The sequence below is a fragment of the Lutra lutra genome, chromosome 18 (assembly GCF_902655055.1).
Source record: "Lutra lutra chromosome 18, mLutLut1.2, whole genome shotgun sequence".
NCBI lineage: Eukaryota > Metazoa > Chordata > Mammalia > Carnivora > Mustelidae > Lutra > Lutra lutra.
Genome location: NC_062295.1, coordinates 32,617,608 through 32,635,620, shown reverse-complemented (window position 1 = coordinate 32,635,620; position 18,013 = coordinate 32,617,608). Strand labels below are relative to the sequence as shown.

The 18,013-nt window shown below is 56.3% G+C and overlaps 2 protein-coding genes across 2 annotated transcripts; one reads left to right on the top strand and one right to left on the bottom strand.

Moving 5' to 3' along the window:
- Positions 1-3,901: 3,901 nt before the first annotated feature.
- On the top strand, positions 3,902-10,304 carry AP1S1 (adaptor related protein complex 1 subunit sigma 1). Its single transcript, XM_047714453.1, has 5 exons — positions 3,902-4,136; positions 5,941-6,119; positions 6,978-7,086; positions 8,132-8,269; positions 9,532-10,304. The coding sequence occupies exons 1-5, from the start codon at positions 3,921-3,923 to the stop codon at positions 9,577-9,579; spliced, it is 690 nt and encodes a 229-aa protein (XP_047570409.1). The 5' UTR covers positions 3,902-3,920; the 3' UTR covers positions 9,580-10,304.
- A 650-nt stretch (positions 10,305-10,954) lies between these two features.
- Positions 10,955-14,208, bottom strand: VGF (VGF nerve growth factor inducible). The gene is made up of 2 exons (XM_047714666.1): positions 13,984-14,208; positions 10,955-13,476 (listed from the first exon to the last, which is right to left on the bottom strand). The coding sequence occupies exon 2, from the start codon at positions 13,454-13,456 to the stop codon at positions 11,603-11,605; it is 1,854 nt and encodes a 617-aa protein (XP_047570622.1). The 5' UTR covers positions 13,457-13,476; positions 13,984-14,208; the 3' UTR covers positions 10,955-11,602.
- Positions 14,209-18,013: the final 3,805 nt, after the last annotated feature.

Sequence of the window (18,013 nt, the reverse complement as noted above, 5' to 3'; positions counted from 1 at the left end):
TCAGGCACCATGCTGGGCACAGTAGAAACAGCATAAGAAGTAACCACTATATTGGACATGCTACCACCATATACAAAATGAGATCGTAGCATATGTTGGATCAGAAGATGGAAACATCTGGATTTGAGGACCGTGGGTACCAATCATAATGGATGCCAGTCCACAAGTACTATGCGGGAGGATGCCGGGAAGAAAGAAGAGATGAATAAGATTCCATCCCTGAAGGAGCTTCCAATCCAGTGGGAGAGACAAGGTGGCTTACAGGTGCAGCCAGTGGACAATGTGGCATGCTTACCAAGGTTACCAGAGTCCTTAGTTCCCAGGAACGGAAACCAACTCTAGCTAAGGGGAGCACCAAAGGAAACTGGGGACCTCAGGGAATTGCCGGGAGAGCCAGAGAACCAGAGAGCGATCTCGAACTACAGACAGTGCCCCCCAAATCACACCGGTGGCCGTGCCCTGATCTTCACTGGGCACAGGACACTGTCATTGGTGCTGCTGCACTGGCGCCCTAAGTTTCCATCCTCTGACCCTCTGCCAGAGTCTGTCTTACCTCCCCTCCATCACCTCATTCCTTCCCAGTCCATAGTCTGGGCAGATGTGTGGACTGGCCGAATCCAATGGGCATGCCAAGGGCGTGGTCCCAAAGAAGGCTGCAAAAGCGAATGTCAGGAAGCTTCACACGCTTCTGAGAACTGCCACACATGCAACTGGGAGATTGTTCTGTCTTCCCCTAGACTCATAAGGTGGGATTCCTTAAACCTTAGGAGTGGGGTTAGAGCCCAGAAGGCAAAAGAGAATGGCAAACATCTACCACAGAAGGTATTCTAACTGTCCAGACTCTTAGGAACAGTACATGGTAAGGTCCAAGCTGCTCAGTTAAAAAAACAAACAAGTCGGGGTGTCTGGGTGGCTCAGTGGGTTGAGCCTCTACCTGTGGCTCGGGTCATGATCTCAGGGTCCTGGGATCGGGCCTGCATCGGGCTCTGCTCAGCAGGGAGCCTGCTTCCCTCTCTCTCTTTGCCTGCCTCTGCCTACTTGTGATCTCTCTCTCTGTGTCAAATAAAATAAATAAATAAATAATCTAAAAACAAACAAACAAACAAAAACCAAAGATGGCTACAAATGACATCACTGGGGTACTATGGGCTACTCAAAGAATGTGCAAAAAATGGGTGCGGAGGCACCTGGGTGGCTCGGTTGGTTAAGCATCCGACTCTTGATTTTGGCTCTGGTCATGATCTCAGGGTCATGGGATCAAGCCCCACCTTGGGGTCTGCGCTCAACATAGAGTTTGCTTGTCCCTCTCCCTCTGTTGCTCCCCCTTGCTTGCTCTCTCTCTCTCTCAAATAAATAAAATGTTTTTTTAAAAAATGGGTGCAGAGGGGGCGCCTGGGTGGCTCAGTGGGTTAAGCCGCTGCCTTCGGCTCAGGTCATGATCTCAGGGTCTTGGGATCGAGCCCCGCATCAGGCTCTCTGCTCAGCGGGGAGCCTGCTTCCTTCCTCTCTCTCTGCCTGCCTCTCTGCCTACTTGTGATCTCTCTCTGTCAAATAAATAAAATCTTAAAAAAAAAATGGGTGCAGAGGGCATCACAACAGGGAGAAGTACAGAGCATAAACTCACAGAGATGAAAAGACTTCAGGCCACCCCTCCAACCACCCCAGGAACCACCGCCTACAACCAGAAGAGGACAGACTTGGGGAGGTGTCAGTATGGTTTGTAGGGTGACAATACAAACGTCATCACTTACGAAGGTTAATCTCCCCTTTAACCCTCCAGACTTATCTTTGACTTTTCCTCTTTCTTCTTTATGAAATAGATGAGTTCTCCATATCCGTTGATGTGCCCATTACAGGCATCTCCCCAGTTTGCCCCTCTCCATTTCATCTTTGTGCCTGGATTCCCAAAGATGATCTTCCAACCCTCCATTTATCCTTTCAAATTGTCCCCTGTTTAACTATAAGATTAACTTTTTTTTTTTAAGATTTTATTTATTTGACAGAGAGAGAGAAAGAGAGAGCACAAGCAGGAGGTAGCAGCAGAGGGAGAGGGAGAATCAGACTCCCTGCCAAGATGGGATCCCGATGTGGGGCTCGATCCCAGGACCCTGAGATCATGACCTGAGCTGAAGGCAGACGTGCTTAACCACTGAGCCACCCAGGTGCCCTAAGATTAACTTTCTTAAAAACCGTTCTCACCAAGTTATCCACCAACTCAGGCAACCATAACCACTCCCAACTGCCCACTGCCTCAAATCTGAACTCCTCTGCAGACACAAGCCAAATTGGATCCACCAACTCAGATTTTCTATGTTTAGCAAAGAGATCCAGTCCACCGTCTTCAGACTGGTTTGAATCACCTGAACTGTAGGACTCCGCAGGAGCAAAACCCATATTTCTAACAATTCTCTCCTGAATCCTCTTTTCTGCAGTGAGGCATACCACATTGAGACAAGGAATTCTAGAAAGTATCAGCTTTCCAAGGAGTGTAGGAGTTCACATCTCTAGAGCTTCCAAATTTCCAAGAGCTGTTGCTCAGCTCACTGCTTTACCTCTCTGCTTCACGGCTCTTTACTTCCTTATCTACAACCTTCCTCTCCCCCTCCACCCCAGGCGCACATATCCTTTCATTCCTTATGCCATCTCCTTTCCTTCTTTTCACTCTGTAATGTTTTACCCTTCCTAACGCCAACAGCTGGCTTGATTGATCTATTTTTTTGACCTAAACAAACAAATTAAAAAAAGAAAAAAGAAAAAAAAACCCAAGACAGTCCAATGTCTACATCATTGGTAAGCTGAAGGTATACACAGAGGAGAAAGGGAATTGACAAAGAGGAAAAAGAAAGAGTAGAAGAAGTTGAGAAAGGGAGAAAGTAAGCAGGGATACCGATGAGTGTTGGCCATGTGCCGGATACTTTCTGTACAGCCTCAAAACAACCCTGCAAAGCAGTTATGGCCATCCTCAGTTTTCCAATAAGGACACTGAGGGCTAAATGACTCATCTGAGGCCACACATCCAGTAAGGGTCAGAGACGAGACCGTATCCCAGGCGAATTAGGCCCCCTGTTCTTGCAACGATAGCATATTAATTCATATCCAAGAGTAAGAAAAAAAAAAGAGCATAAAATGGAGACGGGTGAGGCTTTAGCGACAATTGCTTCAAGTGCTATTCAGAAATAATAACATCATTTTCGACCTGACAAAAGGGAAGGTCTTCTCTTACCCCGACCTGCCAATTGCTTCACTCGACCGCGAGGAAGCACGCAGGCACAGGTGCGCATGCTCACACGCGCACGCCGAAGGCCGAGAAGCCTCATCTAATTCACTAATTCACAGCCTCATCTTTGCCCTTGCGTCCCGGTTACATCTGTCCTTTTTCAGTTTCGACCCGTGCTGCCCTTTTAAGATGCTCTGTATTTCTTCCCGTTTTGCCTTCATTCATGCCCTCTCCCTTCTCCGCACATCACTTTCCTATCAGCCCCCCCCCCCCCTCTTTTTTATCTCCCATCTCCCTCATGACCTACACACTTCCCTCACTTCAGGTAGGTGCCGCATCGAGCAGGTTCTCGGTACATCTCTCTTTTGGGCTCCATATTTATGTCACCCCCCGCCCCCCTCCACCACTGCCACGCTTTGTCTAGTCTTCCTCAAGCCCTCAAGTCAGGACTCCTTCCCCACGTCCAGTTCCCGCCCTGCGCCCTCTCCATCGCCCCCGCGCCCCCCTCAGTCGTCCCTGTTTCCCCCCAAACTCCACCAGTCGTCCCCTCCACCTCTCACCCCCTTTCCCGCCTTTTCCCCCCAAGGTTCCGAAGCGCGAGGACCTCATTGTCCTCCTCCCCCATCTTCCAACCTGCCCACCAGACGGCCTTGTTACCATGACGACAGAGCTACTCACAGCTGAAGTCGAGGACCTGGTTGCCATGGCTTCCGCATCTCCGCCTCCAGCCCCGCCCGCGCGCCCCGCAGAGCTGGCGCCTGCGCCGTACGCCTCTGGGAGGGCCTCGGAGCCGGGGCGGGACGGGGCGGGGCTTCAAGAGAGAGGGAGGGAAGGAGGAGATAGGTTAAGAAAGGGAGTGGAGCTGGCGCGTACGGTGGCCGAAGAGGGACGCGCCGCGCGAGCCGGAGGCTGCAGGATGGTAGGCGGTGTGGAGAGGGAGGGGAGGGGGAACCGAGGGGCGTGGGCTGCACCTGCGGGGGTCCTTGCGGGCCGCCCTCTGTGGGGGCCGCCCTCTCTTCCTCCGATCCTCGGAGGCCCCGCTTACCCGGGCGGGTGGGCCAGACGGCCTCGCAAGGAAGAGCAGCTGGAAATGGCTTTAGGGAGAAGGGACGGGGAATGGGCGCATTTGGGGGGCGAGAGGGGGCTGACTAGGGGGCGGCGGAAGCGTCCCGAGCCGGGGGTAGCGCGCGGGTGGCGGTCCAGGGGGTCCCGACCACTGCCGCAGGAAGTCGCCGGAGGAAGAGGGACGCGGGGGCTGCCGGGGAAGGGAGGCGGCGGGGTTGGCAGGTCACCAAGACCCTCTGTTCCCGTGCAGCGCAGAGGGGGGAAAAGCGGTGTGTAGGAGGGGAGAGTTTCCGGGTCCGAGGAGTGTGGATGTCCTGCTTCGGTTTATCTCTCTGCTCGCCTACAGGCTGGGGTGAGGTGGGAAAGCCAAGTGGGCTCGAGGTCTTGCTCTTCGGGACCCAGGCTTCAGATCCCCGGCTCCCGTGCTCTTGGCTCTCTGCCCCCCATCCCATTCTCTTTCCGGAGCCCAGGCCTTCCGTCTTCCTGCTGGCTTCCCGCTCCCCCGCCCCCCAATCTCAGGCGAAGGGCTTCCTTGCTCCCCTCTGTTGCCCTACTGCCACGCTAGCAGCCTGTCCCCTTCCCCACCACCAAACCCCCTTGATTTCTCATTTAATCTCCTAAACAAGTCCAGTTTCAAACACCCACGATTCCAGCCCTTGGTAATGCCCAGGGAGAGGAGAACTGCAGGGAGAAGGAGCTAACTCCAGGGTGTAGACTGGACCCCCTGGAACTGGGAAACTGAGGGTACATGGGGGTAGTGAGGGCTGTGTACTCCTCCCCACTCTACTCAGCATGCACTTTGTTCCACAAAGCTCCAGGAACCACCCAGGATGGCGGTGTCCTAACCGAGGAACTGAGAGGGAAATTAATTTCGGTCACCTGGTACCTGGAGAAGAGTGGGTGCATAGCTGGAGGCACCCTAAAAGGAAGAAAGACAGGACTGAGGGTGGCCAGAGGCCTGGTTGGCTGAGGAGAGAAGAGGGTGGAATTTACCCCTGGGCATACGACTGGCCCTGGAGGGCAGTGCATTGGGGACATCCGCAAGGGTGTATGGCTAGGAATAGGGTGGAGAATTGAGGTAGCTTCTGGAGAGACAAAATACCCCATTTCAGCATGGTGGTGTGTAGAGGGACTACAGAAGAAAGCAGACATCTCTCTGGCTTCAGCTATGAGCTGCTTGTCACCGTACTAGGCATTTTACTGACCTTTGGAAGACAGAAGTAGGAAACAGGAAGGGAAGGAATAATAATAGTGACACTTAAGGTGTTACAGTCCTTACCATGTGACAGGCACAATTGCGTATAGCAACTCATTTAATCCCTCCAAACAGGTAGGTACTTTTATTACATCCATCTTACAGACCAGGGAACTGAGGCCCTGAGACATAGAATAATCGGCCAAGGCAAATTTCTCCACTACCGGAGCCAGGATTTTAACCCAAATGACAGACTCCAAAGCTCTGACATGCCCCAGAAGGAAAGGCACCTGCGGTTGGGCATATCCAGAGTTGACAGCAAGGGCTGCTGTTTGAAACCCTTGGGAGCTGTGAATAGAGAAGAGTTAGAGGCATTTGTGGGACGCATCCGTAGCTGTGTTTCTGGAGTAAACAAACTCAGAGAACCAGATCTCTGACCCTCAGCTCTGCCCCCTGCCCCTAGATGCGATTCATGCTGCTGTTCAGCCGGCAGGGGAAGCTGCGGCTGCAGAAATGGTACCTGGCCACATCAGACAAGGAGCGAAAGAAAATGGTCCGGGAGCTTATGCAGGTGGTTCTGGCTCGCAAGCCCAAGATGTGTAGCTTCCTGGAGTGGAGGGATCTCAAAGTCGTCTATAAGAGGTGACTCGCCACCTACTTTCTTTTTTTTTTTTTTTTCTTTTTTAAAGATTTTATTTATTTATTTATTTGACAGACAAAGATCACAAGTAGGCAGAGAAGGAGGCAGAGAGAGGAGGAAGCAGGCTCCCCGCAGAGCAGAGAGCCCCATGCGGGGCTCAATCCCAGGACCCCAGGATCATGACCTGAGCCGAAGGCAGAAGCTTTAACCCACTGAGCCACCCAGGCGCCCCTTGCCACCTACTTTCCATAGCTGTCCGGACCCTGCTGGAGGGGGATCTGGCAGTGGGTTCAAATGGCTGAGCAATAAGGTCAGGGAGAACTGGGAGCTAAGGCCATCTGGAGGGCATTGAGGAACTCCAGCTTCCTTTACTCTCCAAACTTAGCTGGAAGAAATTCTAGTTCCGCACTTGTTTCACTCATGCCTGACACCTGCCTCTGTCGCCAAGGCCTTATCCTGTCCATCACACATGTCCCTTGCAGCCTTATTCAACAATAATAGATCCTGCACCGCCTCTCCCCAAACACATGTGCGCGTGCGCGCGCGCACACACACACCCTGTCCAGTTCCTTCTCTGAGCATGTGGATTAGTTGGCTCAGGTTTTTGCTGAGTCAAACTGAACAGGTCAGAGGGCAAGAGGGAAAGAGCTTGCATGTTTCCTCTGTCTTGTGAAAGCCACCAAGAGGCAGAGGGAGTTGTTACTGTTTGCATACCCTGGGGCCACCCCGCCTGTGTCCAGTAGGGACACAGACCCTGTGCTGGGAATAAGGAGAAATGGGAGGTTTGGGCGCACAGAGCCTGGGTCCTAAAGCAGGCCCAGCAGCCCCTCCAGCGACCCCGCTTGTGCCCTTGCCCGCAGATATGCCAGCCTCTACTTCTGCTGCGCCATCGAAGGCCAAGACAATGAGCTCATCACACTGGAGCTGATCCACCGGTACGTGGAGCTCCTGGACAAGTACTTCGGCAGTGTAAGTCTCCCCACCCGCCCTGTCCATACCCAGCAGTCCTCTCTTTCTACCAAACCTTGGGACCCTTCCAGTCTCTGCCTAGAAGGTTTGGGAGAGGCCAAGTTGGAACAGTGAGAACAGTAATTAATTCCCCTCTTTAAGCCTTAAGCCTATTCGCCATATCCCTTAATCAGCCGGGGGCGGGGTGGGGGTGGGGTTGGGTATGCACCAGACTCTGCCACTCAGTACATCTAGAGCTGAGCTCTGAGGTCTCACAAAGGGACAGAGCCCACATTCAGATTTTATCAGTGGCTCCTGACCTTGACTTTGCATTGGAATTTTCTGGAGAGTTGATTTTTTTCTCTTTTCTTTTTTTTTTTTTTTAATTAGTGATGTCTGGGTCCCATGCTCAGCAAGTCTGGATTTACTGATTGGTGGGGGAGAGCGGGGATAGGCCAGGCATGAACAGTCAGCTCAGACCTTAGATGGGGAGAAGTAATAATTCCCTCATTTGTATTCCAAATTAACAGTTTACAAAGTGCTTTCAGGCTCTCGTGTCTGCTCCTCATTTTATCTTGTGAGTAGGTGGTGTTATCTCAATTTTGCGATGAGAAACCAGACTCAGAGAAATGAAATGTCATGTCCGTCTAGCGGCGTAGTGGCAGAGCCCTGCTTGGCGCTCAAATCTTTCCACCCGTGATCCAGAATCTCCTCCTTCCCGGCCCCGTAGCGCCCAGGGAGGGAGGCTAGCCCGGCCCCTGGTGGGAAACAATGACACAGATTTTGGGGGGAAGGCAACAGGAATCACAGTCTAGGGTAGATTAGGGCAACTCATTTTTCATGTTCACAGAGAAAGAGGCGAGACAAGGAGAAGGAAAAGTTAAACTGAGTACTAAGGCTTTGGGGTTCGGGGGTTTGTAGGCCTGGGGCAGGAGTGTGAGGTGGGAGCAGTGGTCACAAAGAAGACTGTGGTGCCATGAGAAGAAAAGAGGGTGGGTGGCTGGGGTGCTGGTGGGGTGGGAACGCACCTTGACATTCAACCCTGCCTTCTCCCCGTCGCCCCCAGGTGTGCGAGCTGGACATCATCTTCAACTTTGAGAAGGCCTACTTCATCTTGGATGAGTTTCTCATGGGGGGTGATGTCCAGGACACTTCCAAAAAGAGTGTGCTGAAGGCCATCGAGCAGGCCGACCTGCTGCAGGAGGTATGGGCCCGGGACAGTGAGGAGGAGGAAGAGTGCCATGGCACAGGGGGCCCTTCCTTCCCTGGACACCTCACCTGCCAGCCACAGCTGCCGCCTTCTGGCTGCCAAGGGAGGCTCCCTCCCTGTGGCGTCTGGCCCCCACGGTGCCCAGTTGGCCCGCTTGCCCTCAAGCGCTGACTGACAGCTCAGGGTGGGAGGTCAGGGTGGCAGGCAGCCTGTCTATGCCCGCTCTCCCTCCTTCTCCCGAGACCCAGGGTGTCTTGTCCCAGCCAGATCTCCTTGGTCCCATACTTCTCTTGGCATTTGGGAATCGGAGAGGGGCACATGATAGGTAATTCTTCTTTCCCTGGTGTCTCATGGAGGTGGGGTCCCCTCCCCCCCCCCTTTTTTTTTAACAGCACACACACACCCAAAAGCCTCTGCTCCTCAGAAGCAAGGGGCTTTGGGGCTTTGGGGGTTGGGGTAGAGGGTGCCTGGCTGTTGGTTCTCTGCTCTCTGACGCCCCCGCCCTCACCCCATTACTGCCTGCCCCCTCTCTGCTGTGCCACTGCTGAGGCTTGGCGCAGGGAGATGAGTCACCAGAATCTGCAATGACAAGCAAGCTGGCCTGGGCTGGCTCTGAGGAGGGGGAGAGACGGGGGCTTATCTCTGCAGTAGGAGGAAGGGCAGGATTGAACTTGGCACCTCACTGGTCCAGCTTCCCCTTCACACACACACACACACACATACACACACACATGCATGTGCCCGGGCACACACACCCACCCCTGTTAACTAGTGCACTGCTCAGACCCTAATGACTCATCTCTCTGCAGTCTGGTTCACCTTCCCTCAGGGACCTGATGCCAACTTATTACTCCCTGCCCCCACTCTGAATCAAAGGACCCAACCATCTGGAACCCCCAGCCTCCAGAAAGCAGGGTTCCCACCCCTCAGTCCCATCTTCACTCCCTTCTGCCTCAGAGACGGAGCCCGCCTGCTCCCCAAGCTTCTGGTTTGGGGTTCTCTGGGTGGTGGCAGACCCCACCTGGAACCCCTACTTGCCACAGTTGGCTCTAGGGGCCGGACCCTGGAGACTGGGGACTGGAGACTGTTCCAGCTTTGAGCTCACATTGGCTTTTCTCTCCCCCCCGCTCTCCCCCTGTCTCTCTGTGTCCCCCCCAACCTCGTGATTGTCGTTGTCTTGCCCACCCTCCTCTCCCTCATTCCCTGTCTGCCTCTCCTGGTGTCTCTGCATCACCCTCTGTCTGTCTCTGCCTCAGGAAGATGAGTCGCCCCGCAGTGTGCTGGAGGAGATGGGGCTGGCATAGCCCCCCACCCCGCCTGGGCCCGTGGAGCTGTGGGGAGCTGGTGGAGAGGCAGGGCACAAGTGCCCCTTTTCTTGGTGGGACCCAGCCGCCCCTCTTCTGCTGCCTCACCTTCTTCTGGAGTGAGCTGTGGGCTCAGGACCCTCAAACATTCCTTCCCTCACCTCTATCTCCTCTTTCCCCTCTCCCCAACAAAGGTTTTAGGAGCTAGGAGGTAGGAAAATGTGACCAAAATGGGGGTGCTATTTGGCTTTCTTTCCCTGCCTTTGAAGAACTAATGTTACCCCAGACTTTCTCCCCTCCCTTATAACTGTAAATATATAAATACGTCAGGTTAAAGGGAAAAGGTTTTCAGGGCTCTTCTCTTCTCCCTTGCCCCATAACCTACCTCCACCCTGCCCCAGTAGCCAGCTAGGGCAGCCCCTCTGCCTGGGATGGGGTGGGGGGAATTTCTGAGTACTGAAAGGGAAGACCTTTCCCCTCATCTACCCTCCTCCTCCTCCGCCACCGTGGGGACTCTGTCCAGTGCCAGGGGAGGAACAACATGGTTAATTTTTTTCCAACCTTGCCACTTTGCGGGAAGTGAGGGCTGGGGGAAGGGCAGGCTCTTGGGAGACTGTCCCTCCTTCACTCCATGTTTTGGGTGAGGCAGGAGCTAAGGGGTGGGGTGTGGGAAGCATCTGACTTTATTTCCTTTCCTCTGAAATAAAAGGAAAAGCATTTCTGGACTTTGTCTGCTTGGGGTCTGTGAAGGAAGGAAGGGCCCCTGGGATCAATCAGGAGGGGACGGGAACTGGGATTGCTGGCGTTAAAGGGAAAAAAACAAACACATAGAGGACCTCCAGTTTGATTTGAATGATAATGAATATTTTTAGGATTCGGGTCCTATGAAAATACATCAGTCGTTTATCCAAAGTGAAAATTTAACCTGTGCTGAGTGCCCCTATTTCAATCGGATTTGTGAGCTCAGTGCCTCTCTGAACTTGGTACCTCCAGCTCCCCGGTCACCTTCAGCCAGGGACGAGCAACTCCTGGGGACACGGTTTCACTCCTGGGCTTACCAAAGGGTTGAGGAGTGGCTGAAAGCAGGGTGTTTCTGTAGCTGGAGGCCCTTCCTCCCTGTAAGTTGTGAAATACACAAGACCAGGGAATTTAGGGGTCCGGGGAAGGAGGCGAGCGGTGAGGTTGGAATCGGGCTGTGGAGCCACCAGTATTGCCAAAGAGGCTGGAGGGTCATGGCTAGAAGAAGCTTCTAAGTGGCCTAGGGACCCACCGCCACCGCCACCGGCCACCGGCCAACCACCACCATCCCCCCTAGGCTGGAAGTGCAATTTGGGCTTTCTTCATAGATATGGGCCATATTCTATTCTGAAATGCGGCTGAAAGCGGTTCCACCACCCTGGCTTTTGAACAGGAGGCGAGGGGTGTTGTGGCCGGCGCTTCCCTCACCGCCCCTTGGGAAGGACCACGGAGGCCCAAGGGGACGGGTGAATAACGGAGAACAAAGTCCTAATAAAATAGTCACTTTTATTTCTTAGCAAAACTATTTCCTCCGTGAGGGGTATTTACAACAGAGAAGGGAAAGAATAGGTAAATTCACAGCGATCTGGAGAGGGTGGAGAGGCTCCTGGGAGGCCCAAAGGGCAGGAGACAGACACTTCTTCACACAATTAACTGGAACAGCTTTTTCCGGTTTTGGACGGGGACGTCCCGAGAGGAACTAGGTGGGGACAGAGGCCCGGTGGGGTGGGGGGGGGGGGTGATTCGCACAAACCACCCGCCCGCCTGGGGTGGCCCCGGGGGGCCTCCTTGAGTGAGTCTGGGGTGTTCGGGCTTGGAATCCGGGAAGCGGTCTGACGGGTCCCGGCGCAGCCTGGGGGCGGGGCGACCCGAGGGCGGGGGCGGGGCCGGGAGGCGGCCAGGGGCGGGGCTGGGGTGCATGCAAACACCAAGAAGGGAGAGGAGAAACACGGAGGGGGGTGGCAGCGCACGCGGTAGCGGCGCACGGGGGCGGAGCCAGGGCAGGTCACGGGCGCCGGAGCAGCACGTGCTCGATATAATTCTCCAGCTCCTCCTGCTCCTGCATCCGGCGCTCCTCCGCCTCCGCCTCCTCCTGCGCGCGCCGCGCCTGGGCCTCCCGGTCAGGATAGTGGTGCGAAGGCGGCAGGGCGTGGTGGTAGTGGCGGCGGCGCGAGGCAGCGGGCGGCTGCAGTGTCCGCGGCCGGATATAATTGGGAAAAGGGTGGTAGGGCCCGGGGGGAAACAACTCGTCCTCCTCGCGATCCCAGGGCGGGAGCACCTCGTTCCAGTCGGGCAGCTCCTCGCGGGCGGGGGCGGGGACAGGGGGCGGGGGCTGCGGGGAACGGACGTGGGTGGGGGCGGGGGCGGCCTGGGAGTGCGGCACGGGCTCGGGAGGGGCGTTCTTCTTCCGCTTCCGCTTCTCCTCCACCTCCTCGATGATGCTGACCACGTCGTCCGCTGGCAGGTGGAGTTTGGTGGACAGCTCAATGAGGCTGTCGATCGTCTGAGGGTCCATCTCTTCATCGTCGTCGTCCTCCTCCCCGCCCTCCTCTGCCCCCTCAGCCTCCTTCCGACGGTGGCCGGGCATCTCTTCCTGGGAGCGCTTGTCCTCGGCTCCGGCTTCCCCGTCCTCCTCCTCTGCGAACAGCAGCGCGTTCTGCCGCGCCCTCTCAGCCTCCTCCGCCTCTGCCTCCGCCTCCGCCGCCTCCTCATCCTCTTCCCCCACCCTCTCCGCCCCGCCGCGTCTCTCCTGCTCCGCCTCCGCATCCACCCTCTCGCTCTCTCGCTCCTCCTCCTTCTCCTGCAGCCCCCGACCCCCAAGGCCTCGCTGCCGGGCCCCGCCCTGCAGCAAATACTGGAGCAGCAGGTCGGAGGCGAGGTCTGCCAGCCGCTCTTCCTGCGCCGCGGCCTGCCGTGTGGCCTCTGCCTGCCGCCGCCCGGCTTCTACTTGCGCCAGCCCTTGCTGTAGAAGGCGCTCCCCCGCCTCAGAGCCGCCCAGGAGTGAGCTCTCCGGACGGCGCGCCTTGGGGAAAGGGGCACCCAGGCTTTGGTACGCCTTGGATAGGGGTGCCAATGCCTCACCTAGATGTGTTTTGGGGGAGGACACTCCTTCCCCGAACTGGTGGGCTTCAGGAAGGGGCCCACTCTCCGGCATACGCGCCTGGAATTGAGGGGGAGCAGGGGGTGGCAGGGGCGCGCGCTCCGGGACTCGCGCCTGGAACTCTCCCCACGAAGCGCGCCACACGCGCTCCGGCCCGGGGCTCTCCAGGTTGACTCGGGTCAGCGTGTGCGTGCGAGTTTCCGTCTCTGCTGCCGCTGTCTCTTGCTGGCGCTTGGCGTTGCTCGGACTGAAATCTCGCAGTTCCTGGAGCAGGGAAGCTAGCGCCTCTAGCTCTTCGGAGGGGTCGCCAGCCTCGGGACCATTCTCCTGAGTCTGAGCGCGAGGCGGGGCCGCAGGTGCCTGGGTCTCTGGCGCCGGGAGGCTGTGGGTCTGGCTGCGTACGGTCTCGGTCAGCAGAGCTTCTGCTGCTTCTTCCTTTGGCTCCTGCTGGGAGCCGCCGGGCGCCGGAGGCGAGCCCGGGCGGTCAAGTGCCTGCAGCAGCACTGCGGCCAGCGCCCGGGGATCCACGCCCTGGAAAAGCTCTCCCTCGTCCTGAGGCTCAGAATTTCGAGCGGCTCGGACCTCTGGGGCGCTAACATCCTTCGGCCCGGGCACTGCGTCCCCAGCTACCGGCTCTTTATGTTCAGAGCTGAGGGGAGGTGGCTGCGCCTCAGGGTGCCCCGGGGGCGCTGCTCCCAACCCCTTGATCAGTAGAAGGAAGCAGAAGAGGGTGGAAGCCGGCAACCTGAGCGATTTCATGACCAAAGAACTGCCGGAGACTGTGAAAAATAGAAGGGACCAAAGAAAGAGAGGGTTTCTGTAAGAATTTTCCGCTCTCTGATTCTATATCCCCTTCCCCCACCTTTAATCAGGAAATCCAGGGCTTCCCTCATCCCCCTAACCTTACCCAGAAGAGGGACGTTTAGGTGCAAAGGAGAGAGATGTTGTGCCGATCTCTGGAGTCGTGTAAATGGGAAAACGCCCGCAACCCTCGCTCCCCCCAGTGCCTCCTCGCCCCCTTGCCTAAGCCATCTCACTGCCAGCGCCCACGTACTAAGCAGCTAAGATAAGGGGGAAAAAAATCTCTGCTCCCTCCCCACAGGACTCCCCGGATGGTGCGTGGGCGACTTCAGCAGCAAGAGAAAAGCGGCGACTCCCCCATTTACCAGGGACCCTTACCGGGGGCTCCCCGCTGTGTTTTTAACACCCCCATCCGGGAGGAGAGAGAACCCTCCCTCACGCCCACGGCTGCCGAGGGTTTGAGGGATGGACAGCGGAGTATTTACCAGCTGGTGTCACGATGCGGGAGGTGGAGAGGAGGGTCGGGTCGGGGCGGGGTGGGGACAGGGGAAGATCGGGACGCGTCCGCCTCGGCTCCGAGCAGTGGCTGGGATAGGAGCGACGGTCGAGTTCTGGCGTCCAGTGGGTTGGGCTCAGCTGGGTCCGCGCGGCTCTGGGAGACTCGCTCGTTCCGGCTTCAGCACGCTGGACAGCGCCCGCGCCGCTGCCGCCTTATAAAGGGGAGAGCGCGGGGTCACGTGGGATCGCCCCGCCCCATTGACGTCAATGTTCATTCATGGGGAAGCGGGCGGGCGCCTCGAGGTGGGGGGCAGCCCAGTGATTGGAGAAGGTGTTCTGCTCCCGGCCCGCGCCTGCGCGCCGGGAGCCTCGGCTGGAGGGGCGTGCGCTAGCTTAGCACCGGGGAAATGAATGAATGAATGAATGAATGAAATCGCCGGGGCGGGCGGGGCAGGGGGCTATGAATGAATGAAGGAGGGACGAGGAGAAAAGGATGAATGAATGAATGGGAGAATGAATGGAAAGGTGAATGCTGAGACGCTCCAAGGCGGGAGGGTGGGTTACAGAGCAACTTGCAGCTGCGGGAGCCCGCGTCGCTGAGCCGAACAGAATGGGGGCACTCCTGGGGTCTGACTGGGCATCCGTAGGTGATCCATACTGGGGAGGGGGAGGATAAAGATTCCAAAGCCGAGGAAGGGGCTGGACTACCCACCCCCCGACAGCACGCACGGTTCGCGGGGAACACACCCAAGGACGGCGTGAACCCGAGAGAGGAGGGACGGATCTGGGCGCCTGCTGGCGCTGTTCGCGGATCTGCGGTGCGGGGTGCCGGCCCTGGGCCGGGGCAGATGGGTGGATCTTGCGGTTTTGGTAATCCCGTTGGAAAGGGTCCGAGTCGGAAGTAAGGGGAAAGACTGAGGATGTGTGCCTCTATGTCGTGTCTGTTCACAGTCGGTGCGTGTTTGGAGAAAAAGGTGTGTCTGTCCTTCTGTCCAGCTCACTCTGTAGCTTATGTTGGCGGCCCCGCTTGCCCCTTGTCAGCCCACCTCTCCCCCACCCTCCTCCTGCTTCTTTTCCTCCCTCTGCTTCCCCCCAAAGGACGTTTGGAGGGCGAGAGCAGACCAGGTGGGGAGGGGGTTGTGCAGGTTGGGGGGGGGTGACTCAACTCCAGCTCTCTCCATTGCTTAAAGGGAAGGTTTGAACGCGTTGCAGAGCGGGGGGTGAGTGCAACGTCAGAGATAGCCCCTTTCTAACCATCAGACCCCTCGTCCGTATCTCCTGCCAGAGGCGTTGGGGTTGGGGGCTTGGACAGCTAGAGGTTGGGAGGGGGGGCGATGACGCACAGATTGCGCAAAGAGAATCCATCAGCGAGCCCGGTCCAGTGAAGGGAGACCAGCCCGTGGGCGGGGGTGGAGGGAGGACGGAAATGGGGAGGGGGCAGGGGAGAAGGGAGGAAGGCAAGGGGAGCAGCCACTGCAGGAATGAAGGGGAGGAGGGAGGCTGGAGGGGGCTGCGGTGCAGGCAGAGAGCTGTGCGGGGGTGTGGGCAGGGAAAGGGGGGAGTGACAATGACACATGCCAGACACACAAGAACTGCGGACACAGGGGTGCCTGTGGGCACACGCAAGGCACCCATACCCTAAGACTCTAGAAACCGAGATCAGGGCTGTCTCTCAGGGGCTCAGAGACTCTTTCAGAGCCAGTCCTCAACCCCCTCCTCATCTGTTCCTAGCACTGACCCTCCTCTCTCTCTCTCTCTCTCTGACACACACACACACACACACACACACACACACACACTCACGTGCTTTCCTCTATAGCCAGCAGTGGCTTCTTGGTTCCATCAGTGGCTCGACTTTCCCAGAAGAAAGCCCATCAGCTCTGCAGGGAAAGAGGTGGGGAGGAGTAGAGAGAGAGGAAAGAGAGAAGAGATGGGAGCAGGAGAGGGAGGGAGGAAGGAAGGAATCTGGAACAGGTAGAAGGAACAGGCTAAAGGAGGAAAAAAAAAAAAAAACACCACAGCACTGAGAACCAAGGTGACTGTGGAGATAACACAGAAAGCAGAGAGAGGAGGGGGCAGCAGACCCCAAGGCTGTGCCTCACCCCCTCATCCCCAACACATGCAACTATCTAGGACCACTTCCTAACCTGGGGGCTCCCCACATTCCTCTTTCTCCTCCTCTTGTTCTCCCCTTTATCTTCCCAGCCTGGTTACTGTGAGCAGTGGAATGGGGAGGGGGTCACGTTACCTTCCCGAGGAGGATGAATCAGAGAGACGGCTCAGACATCTGGAGGGGGGAGGGGCAGCCATCCAAGAGAGAAGGAAGAGGGGAGGGAAAGAGCCAAGGGGGGCAGACTGAGAGGCTGATGGGGCTAAGAACTAAGTGTGAGATGAGGGGAGACAGGCATCTAGATAAGCAGTTTGTGTTCCTGTGGGCTTGTGTATGTGCACAGGCGCCTATGTGTGCATGTGTGTTTGTGTGTGTGCAGAGTTTAATGAAACATGGGGGAGGTGGAGAAAGGGAATTGGAAGACCAGTTGTGTATTTAATCAGATAGAGTGGCTAGGCATGATAGTGTTCCACTTTAAATATGAAATCTCTTGCAATCTATGTGGCCATGTTTGTGCCTGTTTCCAGATGTCATTGTATAAGTATGAGTGCATGTGGGTTCCAATCCTTCTGAGTGTCTGTATACCTGTGTGGTTGGGAAGCTTTGAGTGTGTCCAGTCTGGGCATCTTCTGCTGTCCGAAAAGTGAGCCAGGCTTGGTGTGTCACGTGTGTGTGTGTGTGTGTGTGTGTGTGTGTACATATGCGTCTTTGTTTATTTCTGAGTCTTTCCATGCTTTCTGATTTATGTTAGAAGTTATACAGATGTCTCTGTGTCTTTGATCTTGCCTGCCCCTCCCCCACACTCACCATCTCTAGATTTCTGTGCAGTAAAGCCACTCATCCACAGTCCCCAAGTTCGGGTCTTTGCCCCCTTGTTTTCAGAGTGTTCCCTTATTCTTCCATTCTTCCCCCAGTTTTTCACCCCTTCCTTCCTCCACTCAGCCCAGAGCCCAGGGTAGCTTCTCAGACACTGACATCCCAAGAATCTCAGCTACCATGGGGTGGGGGAGGGGGGCAGTAAGGTGGAAGCCAGGGCACCCCCCCACACACAATAGGGTTGGTGATTCCACAATCTGGATCCCGTCTGTATGGACTCTGAATCTCTGGGTCTATTTCTGCCCCTCTTCATCTCAGTTTCCTACCTGGGTATGCTCATTCACATACACCCCACCTCTCAGAGATGTGCTGTGCCCTTCATACCCTGCTGACTCCAGGGGCTTCTGGAAAAGAGCTGGACCTGGGGACAGTTGGCTGGAATCGGTAGAGGAAGGAGAAGGGAGGAAAGATAATGGAGAGGCAGAGCTGGAAAAGGCAATGCTGAGATGGAGAGCTGGAGGGGATGCCTGGTGTTTGCTCTGAGTTATTTGTATAAATCCCTCTCTCTGTCTTTGTTTCTGAATCTCTCATACTCTCCAAGAGGGCAGCAGGAGAAGATGGGGTCCAATGGAGTAGTGATCCAAACTGAAGATTTGGAAAGCCAGAGGAGGGGGGTGGACAGACCCCTGTGTCTTTTCCCTGGGAAGGCTTGGAAGAGAAAAAGAGGGCAGGGGCTTGGGGACCCCGCAGCTCATCGTCCCCCCATCCTTCCCTTCCCCCCAACCGGTGACTCACCTCTGCAGCCTTTCATTGCGTCAGCGATGGGGGGACAGGCAGAGGGGGGGCACTTTATGAGAGGGGCAGGGGTCTCCAGTTTGAACTGAAAGAAGATGCTGAAGGTCTCCCCTGAGAATCATTGCCCTATCCCCTGCCCAGCCCAGTTCAGTATAGTGGGGAGTACTGGGGAGGGGACTGAGAGGGGGCTGGGGGCCACTGGTGGGTGTGGGAATGATGAGTAATAGGAAGGGGGTGCTCATCCTGATTTTCAGTTCCAGGGTCCCATTCTCTCATACCCCCACCCACTCCTGAGT